The sequence below is a fragment of the Dipodomys spectabilis genome, unplaced genomic scaffold (genome assembly GCF_019054845.1).
Source record: "Dipodomys spectabilis isolate Male_0828 unplaced genomic scaffold, ASM1905484v1 ptg000097l, whole genome shotgun sequence".
In the NCBI taxonomy this organism is placed as follows: Eukaryota; Metazoa; Chordata; class Mammalia; order Rodentia; family Heteromyidae; genus Dipodomys; species Dipodomys spectabilis.
In genome coordinates this window covers 4856420-4872945 of record NW_024870774.1, presented here as the reverse complement: position 1 = coordinate 4872945, position 16526 = coordinate 4856420, and the positions used below count along the sequence as shown (strand labels likewise).

Below are 16526 nucleotides of genomic sequence, written 5' to 3'. Positions count from 1 at the left end.
CCATCTCCCAGTTATATGAAAAGTTTTAATAATTATACCTACCCACAATATAAATGTTTCCTTTTTCTTTAAGAAGCTTTATTAAATTATGTCTCTCATAAATGAGGTCTTAAATGTGAATCTGTATGATATTAAAAGCAATGGTATTTTCTCAACCAAAGACTAATTGTTTATTCTTAAGAGTGTTTAAAAACAAATATATTCATTACCTATCTAATGTAACTGTAACTCTCCTGCTCATCACCTTTTCAATAAAGATTATTATTTTTTTAAAAAAGGAAGGAAACATTTGCTAACCATTTCCTAGGATTTAGGTGGGAAAATAGTGAAAAAGGGGAAAAACCCTGTAAGACTGTGTAACACAAAGTCTTCTAATAATGATTAAACATGCATTAGCCTTCCTATGACTGTATGCCAGAGTAGATTCTTATGACGTTTCCATGGGTCAGAATGGTCAAAATGTCTAATCAGGAAAAAGTAAATTAAATGCTTCTTAGACATGTTATGGCATGGAGTTTCCCAAACGGGCCACATTCACGGAAAAAATAAACACAAGAAAAAGAGCAAGTTTCCTTTAGAATTTCAAAGTACAATAAGTAGGCTGTCAGACATCTTAGTAAAAAGGGAGAAGTGGATGCTCAATTCACTTTTTTTGCTGGCCCTGGAGCCTGAACTCTGGGCCTGGGCGCTGTCCTTCAGCATTTCAGTTCAAGGCTAGCACTCTACCACTTGAGCCACAGTGCCACTTCCAGATTTTTCTGTCTATGTGGTGCTGAGGAATCAAACCCAGGGCCTCATGTATGCAAGACAAGTGCTCTACCACTGAGCCACCTTCTGTGCCCCTCAACACAGACTTTTGAGAGAAAAGATAACCATCATCTAACTTTATTTCCTGTCCTTGAGGGGGAGGCACATCTTCCTAACACACCCACTTCCTGTTGTCATCTTCATCTCACCTTTATCTTTTCCCTGTGAACTTCACCTTTCCTTACAGTAAGAAGTTAAGATTCACAGACTGCAGAAGCTCTAGAAATGAGCTGTTCTCAAGGAGCAGTGATTGTACTGCTCTTAATGCTTGGTGAGGAAAATTGCATATCAGCTTTGATTCTTCCACCATTAATTTTTGACAAAAATCTTTAACCAGTTTGTTCTAAGAGGCAGACCCCAGATCATACCAAGGAGACCCAGATAACTCACACTGGATTCTCATATTTTTTGTGTTTCAGGGGGAAGCCATGGAGACTCGGTGACCCAGACACAAGGCCATGTGACCCTCTCTGAAGGGGCTTCCCTGACTGTGAACTGTTCCTATGAAGCAACATATTACCCAACTCTCTTCTGGTACATCCAGTATCCTGGAGAAGGTCCCCAGCTCCTCTTTAAAGTCGCCAAGGCCAATGACAAGGGAAACCACAAAGGATTTGAAGCCATATATGACAGAGAAAGCACCTCCTTCCACTTGAAGAAAGCTGCAGTCCTAGAGTCAGACTCGGCTGTGTACTACTGTGCTCTGAGAGACACAGTGGCAGAAACCACAGAGGGAGCTGAGCACAAACTGAGGGACAACAGGGGCTTGGCTGCTGAGCTTCTGCTTCTCAGATGGCTCTCTTGAGGGAAGAACCAGAAAACCCAGCACTTTTGTGGTATAACAACCACCCAAAGTAACGCTAGGAACACAATAGGAAGACTTGAAGTAAATGTACTTCACTCAAGTGCTTTTACAATGGGAGTGTAACAGCATGAGCTCTAGTTCCCCAACAAGGCCTAACGTTTGTGACTTTAAAAGTACAAAACTTCAAGATTAATGAAGTGGTCCTTATATTCACCTTACCTAGAGTTTGATCCTCTTAACCACGAAACAGTTCATGCAAAGAAATTTGTTTTGAGAGACAGAGACCAGTTGTAACATATTGTGGATGAAATGCTTACTGTACAGTCCCTGATAAGTTAATGATGAAAAATGTCACATATTCCTGCAACAAATTTTATTTTGAAATAGAAAAGAATGCAAAGGTTTACAAACAAGACCACACTAAAGCTACCTGCACAACTATGTTTATTACAGCATTATTTACCATAGCTAAGATATTGAACCAACCCAGATGCCCCTCAGTAGGTGAATGGATTAAGAAAATGTGGTATATATACACAATGAAATTCTATGCCTCCATCAGAAAGAATGACACTGCCCCATTTGTTAGGAAATGGAAAAACTTGGAAAAAATTATATTAAGTGAAGTAAGCCAGGCCCAAAGAAACATAGGTTCCATGGTTTCCCTTATTTGCAATATCTAGTATATGTATGAGTCAAGCGGAAAAGGTCAGATAATGTGATGTTAGGAAAATGAACCCTCAGATATGTATTTTAATGCTTTTTTATTTCATGCATTTGTTTCTAACACATTTATAAGATTATCTCTTTGTTGCTTTGTATGTCCCTCCCCCACAGTATAACCCCTGCTTTCACTATATTTGATGTCAGTATAACTTGTGGTGGAGATGGGGAAAAACAAGTCGTTTAAGGATACAGGTGGACCTGTTGCAACAATGAGAAGTACAAGGTCATGTCCAAACGAGCTTTACAACGTTGGTGGGGGGGGGGGGGGAAGGGGGAGGAATGGGTGGCGGGGGCTAGTGGATGTGAAGGGTAAACAAAGGAGGAGGCTGCAATGCTTGATAAGAAATGTATGCATTATCCTGCCCATGTAATTGTAACCCATCTATACAGTATGTTCACAAAAAAAAAAATAAAATTAAATTAAAAAAAAAGAATGACAAATTGACAAACCAATGTACACTTAAACATGGATGAACTCTGAATTAACAGAAATAAGTGAAAGATATACCTAAAAAGTATCAGATGATGCAGGACTTTATATGCACTGGTCAGGTAAGTGACTTACAAAGACACCAGTTTCTGTCTACCTGGATTTCTTTTTTTTATTGACACATCAGAAGACTTTCATTACTAAATACATCATGTATCATGTTGTTACAGGTGTACAAAATGCATGATTGAAGAGCCACTAAAAAAAATAGTCCAAGAAATGTGACATTCTTTGTAATAATAAAACATATCCATGAAAAATATAAAATGCTGCATATGTATATATACACAATGTATTTATAATATACATGAAAACAGTAAATAGGAAATTCAAACTCTTTTTTTTTTTTAATCGGTCGTGGGGCTTGAACTCTGGCCTGGGCGCTGTCCTTCAGCTCTTCAGCTCAAGGCGAGTGCTCTACCACTTGAGCTACAGCACCACTTCCAGTTTTCTGGTGGTTTATTGGAGATAGGAGTATCATGGTCTCTCTTGCCCAGGCTGGCTTTGAATTGAGATCCTCAGATCTCAGCCTCCTGAGTAGCTAGGATTACAGGCTTGAGCCACCAGCACCCGGTGAAATTCAAACTCTTAATCTGATCTTTCACTCATTGTCTGACATTCTACCACCTATGCCATGCTTCCAGACCCTCTAATCTGGATTTTTATTTGCCTAGGTTGGAGGGAAATATTGGTGATTTTTTATGGATACAGAGTTTCTTTCTGTGATGATGAGAATGTTTACATCTTGATTTGGGTGATGGTGTCAGGAATCAGAAATACACATCTACAAAATACACAGTCACAATTTAATAGTAGTCATAAATCTTCCACCAGCAAGACAATCTTTCCAGGAAGAACAATGAAAGAAGGTGATTTCATCTCCTGGAATCAAAGGAAAGAAGTTTTCTAATTTTGCCAATCATTTCACTAGCTGCAGAGGAAGCTGTGAATTTCTCTGATCTCTTCTTTTCAAATTCCTTTCTTTGGGATGTCAATTTCTTGGATGCAGATGTCATGGCACATTTATTTCATCCTCCTTTAGGAACAAAGTCTTCTTGTCCACAGTTACATCTTGTACTTAAAGCACAGAGGCACTACTCTTTTCAGAGTCCCTTCCTCAGCCATGGGAAATACATCCACCATCATCTATCACCACCATGTCTGTACTGGGCCATCCAAACTCAGCCTGAAGCAGCAAATCTGAATCAAGATATTTATGAACTAAGACCAGATATTTGATGTACTTATCATAAACTGGCTTCTCCCTGAAGTAACATATATTTCAATATATCTCAATATTCACTAGAGTTCACCTTGAACTCTAGGACTAAAATACCATCACAGATTGGGGAATAAAGCGTGTTGTGTGAACTTGAGCATACATCCTGTAACCTACACACAGTAAGGGGCAACTACTGGCATGCATAACCTGTGGTTTCTTATCTGGCCTCCAGTGGGCAGTGCTGCCTACCACAGAAAACTTGTATCTGTTAGAGAGCATCTGTTTAGTTTTTCCTTCATGCAGCTTACAGATAAGAATAAGAGGGTGTAAAAAGCCTCCAGGGTGATTGCAGCAGTCCTGCTGAACTTTCTACACACCTCCCTTTTCCAAGTTCTTGCTTTCTATAGCCACTTGCAACATCTCGACGGCTCAGCCATGCTTCTTGTGCTCCTTTCAGCACTAGGGATGCATTTATTCCTGAGTGAGTACTTTTCCTGTTGTATTCCACCCTCAGGGTCTAAGTAGGTATGCTTAAGTTCCATAGTCAAGTTTGTGCTGATTTAAAGACCTGTTTGATTTTCCAGGACATGCTACAGCCCAGTTGGTGACCCAGCCTGATGTCCACATCACTGTCTCAGAAGGAAATTCTCTGGAGCTGAGGTGCAACTATTCCTATGGTGCTTCAGTTTTTCTCTTCTGGTACGTCCAGTATCCCAGCCAGGGCCTCCAGCTTCTTCTCAAGTATAGTTCAGGAGACCCCCTGGTTCAAGGCCTCAAAGGCTTTGAGGCTGAATTTAAGAGGAGCGACTCTTCTTTCCACTTGAGGAAACACTCTGTGCATGTGAGTGACTCGGCTGCATACTTCTGTGCCTTGAGTGTCACAGTGCCTGGGGCTACAGTAGCAGCTGAACAAAAACCAGCCACAGAGAGGACATTCCACAAGCTCAAGGTCTCTCTGTGGTGTTTTGAACACTTGCTTTGTAAAGGGCAATGAGGAAAGGAGGCATGAGCAGAAACCACTCCCTTTTACAGGATTCTGCAATTCTTGCTGCAATATCCCATGTCTGGTGAGCTTCTTAGACAATTTAACTTGCACACATTCCATACACCATAGTCTACGATGAAAAACACTCAATGTAAATTGTGTAGTCATAATGCTCTGCTACACTGATTCTTGCTGGGTGAAGATACTCCACAACTTATAGGTTATTGTTCTTGCAAGGTTTCAAATTGTTATAAACAATGATTATTAAAATATGAGAAGCCTTGGTAGGCAACACTAAAACATTCACTAATTTGTTATTTATTATCAAATTTGTTATTTAATATCATTATATATCACACAGTCCATATATTTGTAAGTCATTATACATACATCCATATATATGTATATTTCTAGTCATCTGAATGTTGGGAAGATAATTAGTCACTTTGGTAGAATATCAAAGGTAAGAGAATGCTTTTATTTGGGAAACAGACTAGAACATGAATTTAAAAAGTAAAATGTTAGAAGTTGAAGATTTTTTTCATGTATAGTTATGACTCCAAATTGCTTTTGTGATTGATTTCATATAATGGAATACTAAAAATAGATCTTGTGTTAGTTTTCTAATGGTGCCATAGTAAACTATGACTGGATGACTTAAACTTAGCAGAATTATACTTTCTCATTACTAAGGAGCCTGGAAACCATGGTCAAGGAGTCAACAGGATTCTCCTGAAGCCTCACTTTGGCTTGCAGATGGCTGCATTTTCGATCAGTTCCACTCATTCTTTCTGAGGATATACATGATTATGTCCATATAAGACTAGATGTATTTAGTAAGAGCCCATTAATTGCCTTTTTATGCCCTATATTCAAATACAGTCATATTCTCAGATTCTCAGTGTCAGTGCTACAGCATATAAATTTTGGGTGGGTGTATGCAGTCTCCATCAGCCCTCCAAGTAAATAAATGCTATTTTCATAAAGACCCTGGAAGTCTTCATCAGCCCACATGCTATAGGTTTCCAGGGTATACAAGGCTCTTTTTTTGTAATTCTAATGATGGATTTTTCACATTTTCCCTTACAAGGCTTTTAAGGGGGATGAGAGCCATGTTATCACAAGTAATTCCTAAATATTCCAAACTGTAGAGCAAAGAATAAAAAATTTTTAATTTGTTTTAATACTTGTATTCTTTCTCCTTAGCTATACCAGAGTATGAAATGGTCTCATGTTTAGTTTTATCCTTTTGTAAAGACAAATCTTCATTCATTTTTGGCATTTCATCTCTGCACCTTTTTCCTTTCTCAATTTTCTTTTCTATGTGAAGGTTATTTACTTGCCTTGGTACCCCTTCTACTCATCTCTGAGTTCTCCTGTGCATGAGCTAATTCAACTAGCATGCTATTCTCCTTTTGCCTACCTCCTTTCTACACTCCTGGCTCTTACTAAAGCTAGGACTTCTCTTTGAAGGCTGCAATGTGCTTGATGTTGAGGGAGGGGTTGAAGAAGCAGGCTCAGCTTTAAATATATTCGACAAACTTCTTGACTGTAGTGTAGTATATGCAGAGAAAGATTCAAACTGTGACCAACATACACTTTGAAAAAAATGAATAATAAGAGGCTGGAATATAGGATATGTAAGATGAGGGAAGATGACTGAAGAGGGTGAGCAAATGCACTCATAATATTCAGTGTATATCTGTGAAGAGGAAACTAGGAGTGACTTTTTGAGGATCCCAGAGGATTCAATAGTTGAGAGGTGAGACAATATGGTGAAGCTCACACACACACACACACACACACACACATGTGTAAATCAGTAATTTTCATGTTAGTTCATCCGTTCTGTCATTCATTATGAAACCTCAGAATGTTGCTGAATCTCTATTCACTGGACCCCATAAGTTTTTTTTTGTTTTTTTTTTTTTAATTTTATTTTATTTTATTTGAGAACATACTGTACAGAGGGGTTACAATTACATGGGCAGGATAATGCGTACATTTCTTACCAAGCATTGCAGCCTCCTCCTTTGTTTACCCTTCACCTCCCTTCCCAGCCTCCCCCCTCCCTCCCACCCAATCATACCCCCCCACCCCCCCCCCACCGACATTGTAAAGCTGGTTTTGACTTGACATTTTGTACTTCTCATTGTTGCAACAGGTCCACCTGAATCCTTAAACGACTTGTTTGTCCCCATCTCCTCCACATGTAATACTGACATCAAATATAGTGAAAGCGGGGGTTACACTGTGGGGGAGGGACATACAAAGCAACAAAGAAATAATCTTATAAATGCGTTAGAAATACATGCATGAAAGAAACAAAAACATTAAAATACATATTTGAGGTTTCGTTTTCCTAATGGACCCCATAAGTTTTAAATGAATTCCAAAAATGATTCTGAATGGAAATAATGAAAGTGGGATTGTGCTGGGATTGTAAGCAGGGAAGTTCAAAAGAACGTGTCTTAATTACATTTTTTTAATTTTTTATGTTCTAGAACTATATTATGCAAAGTTCACAGACCTGGATATTCTCCAATAGCATCAGTACCCAAGCTTTCACATATCTTCTCTAAGACTGGAAGGAACAAAATAAATAAAAGAAGAAAATGAGGTATAAAAATAGAAAAGTAACAGGTAGAGGGCTGTACTGAACATGTACAACAATGTGAGGCCTGGGCAGAGTGACTGTGTGGCCTGCAGACAGTAGGAGAAAGGGCTGGACAGAAAAGAGGAGAGGAAAGAAGGAAATCAGAACAGCTTATGTCTGTCCTATTTTCTCTTAATCAACCAAACTAATGTTGAAACAATTTATGCACAGTCAGTGTCCTGGTAATTTTACACAACTGTGTTTATATTAAGGCACATTGCATGTTATCAAAACTGTCCTTTTTCAGGATTTTCATGCGAATTATTTCTCAACTTCTCTGGCTAGCTTGTATTAAAGAAATGGGATTGCTATTTCTGTAACTCCTCAAGGCCCTACTCAACACAGTAGAGCCAGAGGTCCTTCCCTGAGGCATCAACCTCCAGCACACAGCCTTCCCCACAAGCTTCTCTCTAGGTGGACTCTGTCAAGATAAAACCAATCCTTTCCTCCTCACACTTTGGAAGCTCTGACTGGGACCCTTACACTGACCTCACAGCAGGGGCTGCTGTGCATCTTCAGGCAATGAGGCTGGTTTCCTGTTAGATGAAGGGCAGAGCTCAGAGTTGACTGGCTCTGGTGAGTCAGGTGGGACCGGTTGCCTGTGGGAAGAGTATGTGTGGGCTGACGACTTAGCTGCCTCCAAAGCTGTGGAAATCACCCCAGCAAACATTCCAGGAGCCATGGGGAGGAGGCTGGGGGCTGCTCTGGGACTTCTGTGGGTGCAGATTTGCTGTGAGTTGGGGCCATCACAAGCAGAGTCAGGGAGCTCCAGAGCTGACAGGGAGGAATGGGGGACAGCTCCCACAAAGTTCCTGTGCGTCCTCCTCATCCTGGGTATTTCCTGGGGTGTTCTCAAATGGGGAAGCGGCCTCGGTGATTTCCCTGTGACACATCTGTGCCTGCTGTTCTCTTTCCACCAGGGTTGAGAGGGCTGCAGGTGGAGCAGAGCCCTTCAGTCCAGAGGCTCCAGGATGGAGCCAGCTCGACCCTGAGGTGCAATTTCTCTACCACGGTGTACAATGTGCAGTGGTTCCGACAGAATCCTGGCGGCGGCCTCCTCAGGCTGTTCTTCATGACTCCAGGGACAAAGCAGAAGGGAAGGCTGCAGTCAACACTGGATTCCAAGGAACGCTACAGCAGCCTGCTCATCTCTGCCTCCCAGCTGGAAGATTCGGGCACCTACCTTTGTGCAGCAGAGGCACAGTGCTCCCAGACACCCTGCAGCCTGGCCCCAAAGTGCAGCTGGGCTGCAGCCCCAGCCTCTGCCTCAGGGAGGGTGCACAGCAGCATTCCCCAGCTGTGGGTTCCTGATTCACCTCGAGTCGCTGTCAGCTCTTCTGATCTCAGGACTGTCATTCATTTGATTTGTTCCATTTACCATCCGGGAAATATTTTATAAGAAAAATCCCTCGTGGAACCAGTGACTGAAAGTAATGGGAAAACAGGTCTCCTGACAGACTTCATCAATTACACAGGAATTACTGTCATGGAACACTTTTTAAAAACAGATGATTATCCAGGACCTAGTTGGCACATACCTATAATCTTTCTACTCAAGAGGCTGAAATCTGAGCACCACCAATTTAGCCTGCGGAGATTAGAAAGTTCATGAGACTCGTCTCCAACTAACCACCAAAGAGCCAGAAATGAAGCTCTAGTTCAAGTGTTACAGGGATAACCTTAATTAAAAAAAAAACTCAAGGGACTGCATGAAGGCCCTGACTTCAAGCCCTAGTACCAGCACTGAGTATGAGGGTGGGGGAGAAGGGTTCTTTTTGCCAGTCATGTGACATGAACTTGGAGCCTGGGTGTTGTCTCTCAGCTTTTCCACTCTAGGGTAGCACTCTACCACTTTGAGCCACAGCACCACTTCCAGTTTTCTAGTGATTATTTGGAGATAATTATCTCATAGATTCTCCTTACCCAGGCTGGCATTGAATCACTATCCTCAGATCTCAGTCTCCTGAGTAGCTAGGATTATAGGTATGAGCTACTGCATCCATCAATATATATGTAATATACAATACATATACATCACATATAGTATCTTTGATCTAGTATTTCAGCTCATTATCGGTATATTTTTAATATTACCCAGAAATGAAAACATTATACCACATCATCCACACTTTTTTTTTTTTTGGTCCAGTTGTGGGGCCTGAACTCTGGGCCTGGGCGCTGTCCCTCAGCTCTTCAGCTCAAGGCCAGTGCTCTACCACTTGAGCCACAGCGCCACTTTTTCATTTTTGCTTATGTGGTGCTGAGGAATCGAACCCAGGCCCTCATGCATGCCAGGCAAGCGCTCTACCACTGAGCCATCTTCCCAGCTCATCCACACTTTTTATTCAGATTTTTTCAGACATTGACCCATAACAGATGTATTGATATATACAATGTATATACACTGATACACACACTTGTGTGTTTATATACAGATATATATACATACATACAGATATGCTATCATTAAGTATTAAGACTTCAGGTGATTACATACATGACTTATGCACTGACAATATTTCACCACTTTGCACAAGAAGATACTGAGGAAGGCAAAGTGAAAGTATCTTCCCTAAGAAGTTATTGTTCTATCTAGGAGGGCTGGATTTGTGAAACCAGAGCTGGACACTGAGTCAGGCTTGTAGAACGTTGCAGAATATAAATGATACTTTTTGGTAACTTTCTATAATGTGATTTTATATATATATATATATTTATATATATGCACACACACATATATAATATCTATTTTGTCCTTTTCTTTTTTTCAAGCACCATCAACACCCTATTATGATTTTTTCAGATTTTTTATTGTTATTATAAATGTGATATATAGAGGGATTACAGTTATGTAAGTCAGTTAATGAGTACATTTCTTTTGAGACAATGTTACTCTGTCCCTCACTGTTTCCCAGTTTTTCCTTCCCATCCCTACCCATAAGTTATATAGTTCATTTTCCACATAGTATCTAGTGAGTACCACTGATGCATTTGTTCACTCTTTGTCCCTCCACTTCTTTGCCCTTCCTTATCATCCCAAAACAGATAAATGAACAAACAAGACAAACAGAAAATAAAACAAAAAATAGTAATAACCGGAAAAAACCTCATTTCTATATCCTGGAGTTAATTTCTATAAATATTAGATGTACATAAGCATTGCATCTTTGTGATCCCCAACTGAGTACCCTCCTTTTCTCCCACTGTGTGTGAATGTCTACAGTTTTGTATAACTCATCATTTCCAGCATATATTAGTTCTAGCTTCCACATATGAGAGAAAGCATGCAATCTTTCTGTCTCTGAGGTGGGCTTACCTCATTTAACATGATTTATTGTAGGTCTATCCATTTCCCTGAAAATGACATAACATTATTCTTTCTAATTGCTGCATAAAATTCAATTGTGTACAGATACCACACTTTTTATCCATTTGTCTATTTAAGGCACGTGAACAGTTTCCATGACATGGCAATTGTGAATAGTGTTGCAATGAACATGAGTGTACAAGTGTCTTTACAATATCCTGCTTTGTGATGTTCTGGGTAGATGCCCAGGAGTGGTATGGTGGATGGTAGGGAAGATCTAAGTTTAGTTTTTTGAGGAACCTCCAGACTGCTGTGCAGAGTGGTTGTAGTAGATTTCATTCCCACCAGCAGTGCAATAGGGTTCCTTTTTCCCCCACATTTCACCAACATTTGTTATTGTTCCAATTCAGTGTTGGAAGATGGAACAAGCAAATGAGCAGAGAAGATTCACAGACTTGAAGACAGGAACAAGGAAGGGCAAGCTCACGTTCAAGAGCACGAGGTGAACTCAATGAATTGAGCAGTTGTATGGACCAGTCCAAGTGCATAGGAGGAGGGACATAAAACTCATATGTGGACATTACACTAAATAATTTGGAATAATTAATAGAATCCATAGAAGAAAATCTTCAAGTTTTAATCCTGAAAATAGATATGATATAGCACAGCAGAGTGCTTAGTAGCAGGCATAAATTAGTAATTGATAATAAAAATAGCAATTTGATAGGAAAGACCACTAGTTTTTTTGGGGGGGGTCTGGTTGTGGGGCCTGAACTCTGGGCCTGGGCGCTGTACCCCAGCTCTTCAGCTCAAGGCTAGCGCTCTACCACTTGAGCCACAACACCACTTCCAGCTTTTTTCTTTTTGCTTATGTGGTGTTGAGGAATCAAACCCAGGGCCTTCAGCATGCAAGGCAAGCGCTCTACCACTGAGCCACCTTCTCAGCCCAAGACCACTATTTTTATATGAAGTTTAAATGAACAAATTATTAACACAGAGGAGAATTTAATTTTAATTTTCCTTGCAACCAAAGGCATAGTGAGAAGATACTTGCATTAGAATTCTGAATTATATGCAAATGATGGCACCATTGTCAGTTGATCAAATCTTGAGAAGTAAATGAAAATGTTATAGGAATTAAAATAATGCTGTAAACTACTTTTATTTATTTAATTAATTATTTTTCTTGTTTATTTATATATTTATTTGCTTGACTGTTATCCCTTAAAAATGTTTTTGCTCTAGGTTGATGCCATACCATTTGAACAGCTCCACCTCTGGCTTTTAAAAATTATTATTGTAGAGTTAATATACAGAACAGTTACAGTTACATGAATCAGATAATGAGTATGAGTACAATTATTTTCTTTTTTTTGTTTGCTTTTTTTTTTTTGGTCCGGTTGTGTGGCCTGAACTCTGGGCCTGGGCACTCTCCCTCAGCTCTTCAGCTCAAGGCGAGTGCTCTACCACTTGAGCCACAGGGCCACTTCCGGCCTTTTTTTTCTGCTTATGTGGTGCTGAGGAATCGAACCCAGGGCTTCATGCATGCAAGGCAAGCACTCTACCACTGAGCCATCTTCCCAGCCCTGAGTACAATTATTTTCTAACCCTTTCTCTCCTTCCATTTCTCTCTCCCAGTCTTTCCCTCCCATCTCCACCGACAAGATATCCAGTTCATTTTCCACATAGTGTCTAGTGAGTATCAATGTTGTTCCACTTTTTTTTTAAATTAATTTTATTTTATTTTATTTGTGAACATACTGTACAGAGGGGTAACAATTACATGGGCAGGATAATGCATACATTTCTTACCAAGCATTGCAGCCTCCTCCTTTGGTTTACCCTTCACATCCCTTCCCAGCCTCCCCCCTCCCCCGCAATCCCAATCCTTCTCCTTCCCCCCTTCCCCCTTCCCCCCCCCCCCCCCCCCCCCCCCGCACCAACGTTGTAAAGCTCGTTTTGGACATGACAACTTGTACTTCTCATTGTTGCAACAGGTCCACCTGTATCCTTAAACAACTGGTTTTTCCCCATCTTCTCCACAAGTTATACTGACATCAAATAGAGTGAAAGCAGGGGTTATACTGTGGGGGAGGGACATACAAAGCAACAAAGATATAATCTTATAAATGCGTTAGAAACACATGCATGAAAGAAATAAAACGTTAAAATACATATCTAAGGGTTCATTTTCCTAACATCACATTACTGACCTTTTCTGCTTGACTCATACATATACTAGATATTGCAAATAAGGGAAAAAATGGGACCTATGTTTCTTTGGGCCTGGCTTACTTCACTTAATATAATTTTTTCCAAGTTTTTCCATTTCCTAACAAATGGGGCAATGTCATTCTTTCTGATGGAGGCATAGAATTTCATTGTGTATATATACCACATTTTCTTGATCCATTCATCTACTGAGGGGCATCTGGGTTGGTTCCATATCTTAGCTATGGTAAATAATGCTGCAATAAACATTGTTGTGCTGGTAGCTTTAGTGTGGTCTTGTTTGTAAACATTTGGGTAAATGCCCAAAAGTGGGATTGCTGGGTCGTAGGGGAGTTCTATGTGAAGTCTTTTGAGGAACCTCCATACTGCTTTCCAAAGTGGTTGAACAAGTTTACATTCCCACCAACAATGAAGTAAGGTTCCTTTCTGTCCACATCCCCTCCAGCATCTGTTGTTGTTAGAGTTCTTGATTTTTGCCGTTCTAACTGGGGTGAGGTGATATCTCAATGTTGTTTTGATTTGCATTTCTTTTATGGCTAGGGATGTTGAACATTTCTTCATGTGTCTATTGGCCATCCTTCTTTCTTCTTCAGAGAAGTTTCTCTTTAAGTCTTTCACCCACTTATTTATTGGGCAGTTGTTTCTTTGAGGATTTGTTGTTGGGGGGTTTAATTTTTTGAGTTCCAAGTATATTTTAGATATGAGACCCTTGTCCGTTGTATGGCTAGTAAATATATTCTCCCAATCCGTGGGCTTTCTATTGATCTTGCTAGCTATGTCATTTGCCCTGCAGAAGCTCTGCAACATTATGCAATCCCATTTGTCCAACCTTTCTTTGATTTGTTGTGTTTCCGGGTCTCTATTCAAAAAATTTCGGCCTGAGCCAAGGAGACCTAGGGTTTCTCCTATTCCATCCTGTAATGTTTTCAGAGTGTCTGCTTTGACTTCAAGGTCTTTGATCCATTTGGAGTTTATTCTGGTGCAGGGTAATATATAAGGATCTAGCTTTAGTTTTCTACAAGTAGTTAACCAATTTTGCCAGCACCATTTACTGAAGAGGCTGTCTTTCTGCCATTCTATTGTTTTAGCTCCCTTATCGAAGATTAGATGGCTATAGGTCTGTAGGTTTATTTCTGGGTTTTCAATTCTATTCCATTGGTCCTGAGGTCTGTTCTCATGCCAATACCAAGCTGTTTTGATTACTATGGCTTTATAGTAGAGTTTGAAATTTGGTATTGATATTCCTCCAGCAGTGTTCTTTCCGTTGAGGAGCATTTTTGCTATTCGGGGTCTTTTATTGTTCCATATCAATTTTTGGATTGCCTCTTCTATTTCCTTGAAGAATGAGGTTGGAATTTTGATAGGTATTGCGTTGAATTTGTAGATAGCCTTGGGAAGTATTGCCATTTTCACGATGTTAATCTTTCCAATCCAGGAGCATGGGAGGCTTTGCCATTTTTTTAATTCTGTGTTGATTTCCTTTTTCAAGATTTTAAAGTTTTCATCATAGAGGTCCTTCACTTCTTTGGTTAAGTTAATTCCTAGGTATTTTATTTTTTGTGGGGCTATTACAAATGGAGTTGGTTTCCTAATTTCAGCCACACTTTTCTCATTGTTGGCATACAGAAAAGCCATTGATTTTTGGGGGTTAATTTTATAACCTGCTACTTTGCCAAAGTTTTGAATCAGCTTGAGTAATTTGGGAGTGGAGTCTATGGGATTCTCTAAATACAAGATCATGTCATCTGCAAAGAGGGAGAGTTTTATTTCTTCTTTCCCTATTTGGATCCCCTTTATGTCTGCATCTTGTCTTATTGCTGTAGCTAGGCATTCTAATACTACATTGAAAAGAAGTGGATAGAGTGGGCATCCTTGTCTTGTTCCTGAGTTAAGAGGAAATGGCTTTAGTTTTTCACCATTGAGTATAATGCTGGCTGTATGTTGTTCCACTTTTATGTGCCTTCTTTTACCCTCCCAAATACAAACTAACAAGATAAAAGTAAAATAAAGCAAAAACAGCAACAATCGCAATTAAAATGTCTCCTGTTCCCTTTTTTTAATTTGATTTCATACAATATTATTTCATCTGATCATCTGTTCATAGGTACTGAGCCTTTCTCCACCACTCTTATGCATATCCTCCTTTGGCCTTTGTATGTTAATGACTATGGTCCTATACAATTTATCATGTCACAGAATGTGTGCATATTTATTTATTTACTTATTTATTTATTTTAGTCATTCTGTGTACGTACTTGTAGATTTATAGGCACATTCTAGATGCCACAAATGAGAGCAAACATGCAGCCTACGTTTATTTGGCTATGGCTTACTTTGCTGGCTATGATTTTTTTTCCAAGCCTTTCCTTTTCCTTACAAATGGTACAATATCATTTTTTTGATGGATGAATAGAATTCCATTGTGTGTGTGTGTGTGTGTGTGTGTGTGTGTCTGTGTCTGTGTCTGTGTTTGTGTGTGTGTGTGTATCACATTGTCTTGATCCATTCATCTACTGAGGTAGGTTGATTCCATATTTTGGCTATGGTAAACAATGCTGCAATGAACATGACTGTGATGGTGGCTTTAATTTGGCCTGGTTTGTTGGCCATTGGATAAATGCATAGGAGTTGAGTTGCTGGGTCATAGGAAAGCTCTATGTTTAGTCTTTTAAGGAAATTTCATACTGCTTTCCAGAGTTTATATTCCCACCAATAATGTAATAGGGTTCCATTTTGCCTACATCCCTGACATCATTTGTTACTGTTAGTTTTCCTAATAATGGCCATTCTAACTGGAATGAGATGGAATCTCAATATTGTTTTGATTTGCACTTCTTTTATGGCCAGAGATGTTGAACATCTCTACATGTGTTGATTGGCCCTTCTTATTTCTTCCTCAGAGATGTCTCTTTAAGTCTGTACCCATTTAATAACTGATTTTTTTGTTTCTTTGATGATTTGTTTTGGGGAGCTTTAATTTTTTGAACTCTTTCTTAAGTATATTTTAGATATGAGGCCCTTGGCTAAATTACAGATTCCCTTTCCTGTAATATTTTCACAGTATCTGGCCTGACATTGAGGTCTTCAATCTATTTAGAGTTGATTCTGGTGCAAGGTGATATATGGGTAACTAGCTTCAGTTTTCTATACTTAGACAGACAATTTTTCCAAAACCCTTTATTGAAGAGTCTGTCTTTCTTCCAACCTTTTGTTTTGTTTGTGGGCTCATTTATGGATCTTCTGTTTCATTGGTCCTCAGACCTATTCTTGTGCCAGTATCAAGCTGTCTTTATTAT

The 16526-nt window shown here is 39.6% G+C and overlaps 2 gene segments (V, D, J or C); both read left to right on the top strand.

Annotated features, from left to right (window-relative positions):
• The first annotated feature begins 1018 nt into the window (after nt 1–1018).
• LOC122113434 lies at nt 1019–1612 on the top strand. The segment is given in 2 exon segments: nt 1019–1078; nt 1227–1612. Coding segments are annotated over 2 exon segments (432 nt in total).
• Nucleotides 1613–8318: 6706 nt separating this feature from the next.
• LOC122113433 lies at nt 8319–9090 on the top strand. The segment is given in 2 exon segments: nt 8319–8423; nt 8612–9090. Coding segments are annotated over 2 exon segments (531 nt in total).
• Nucleotides 9091–16526: the final 7436 nt, after the last annotated feature.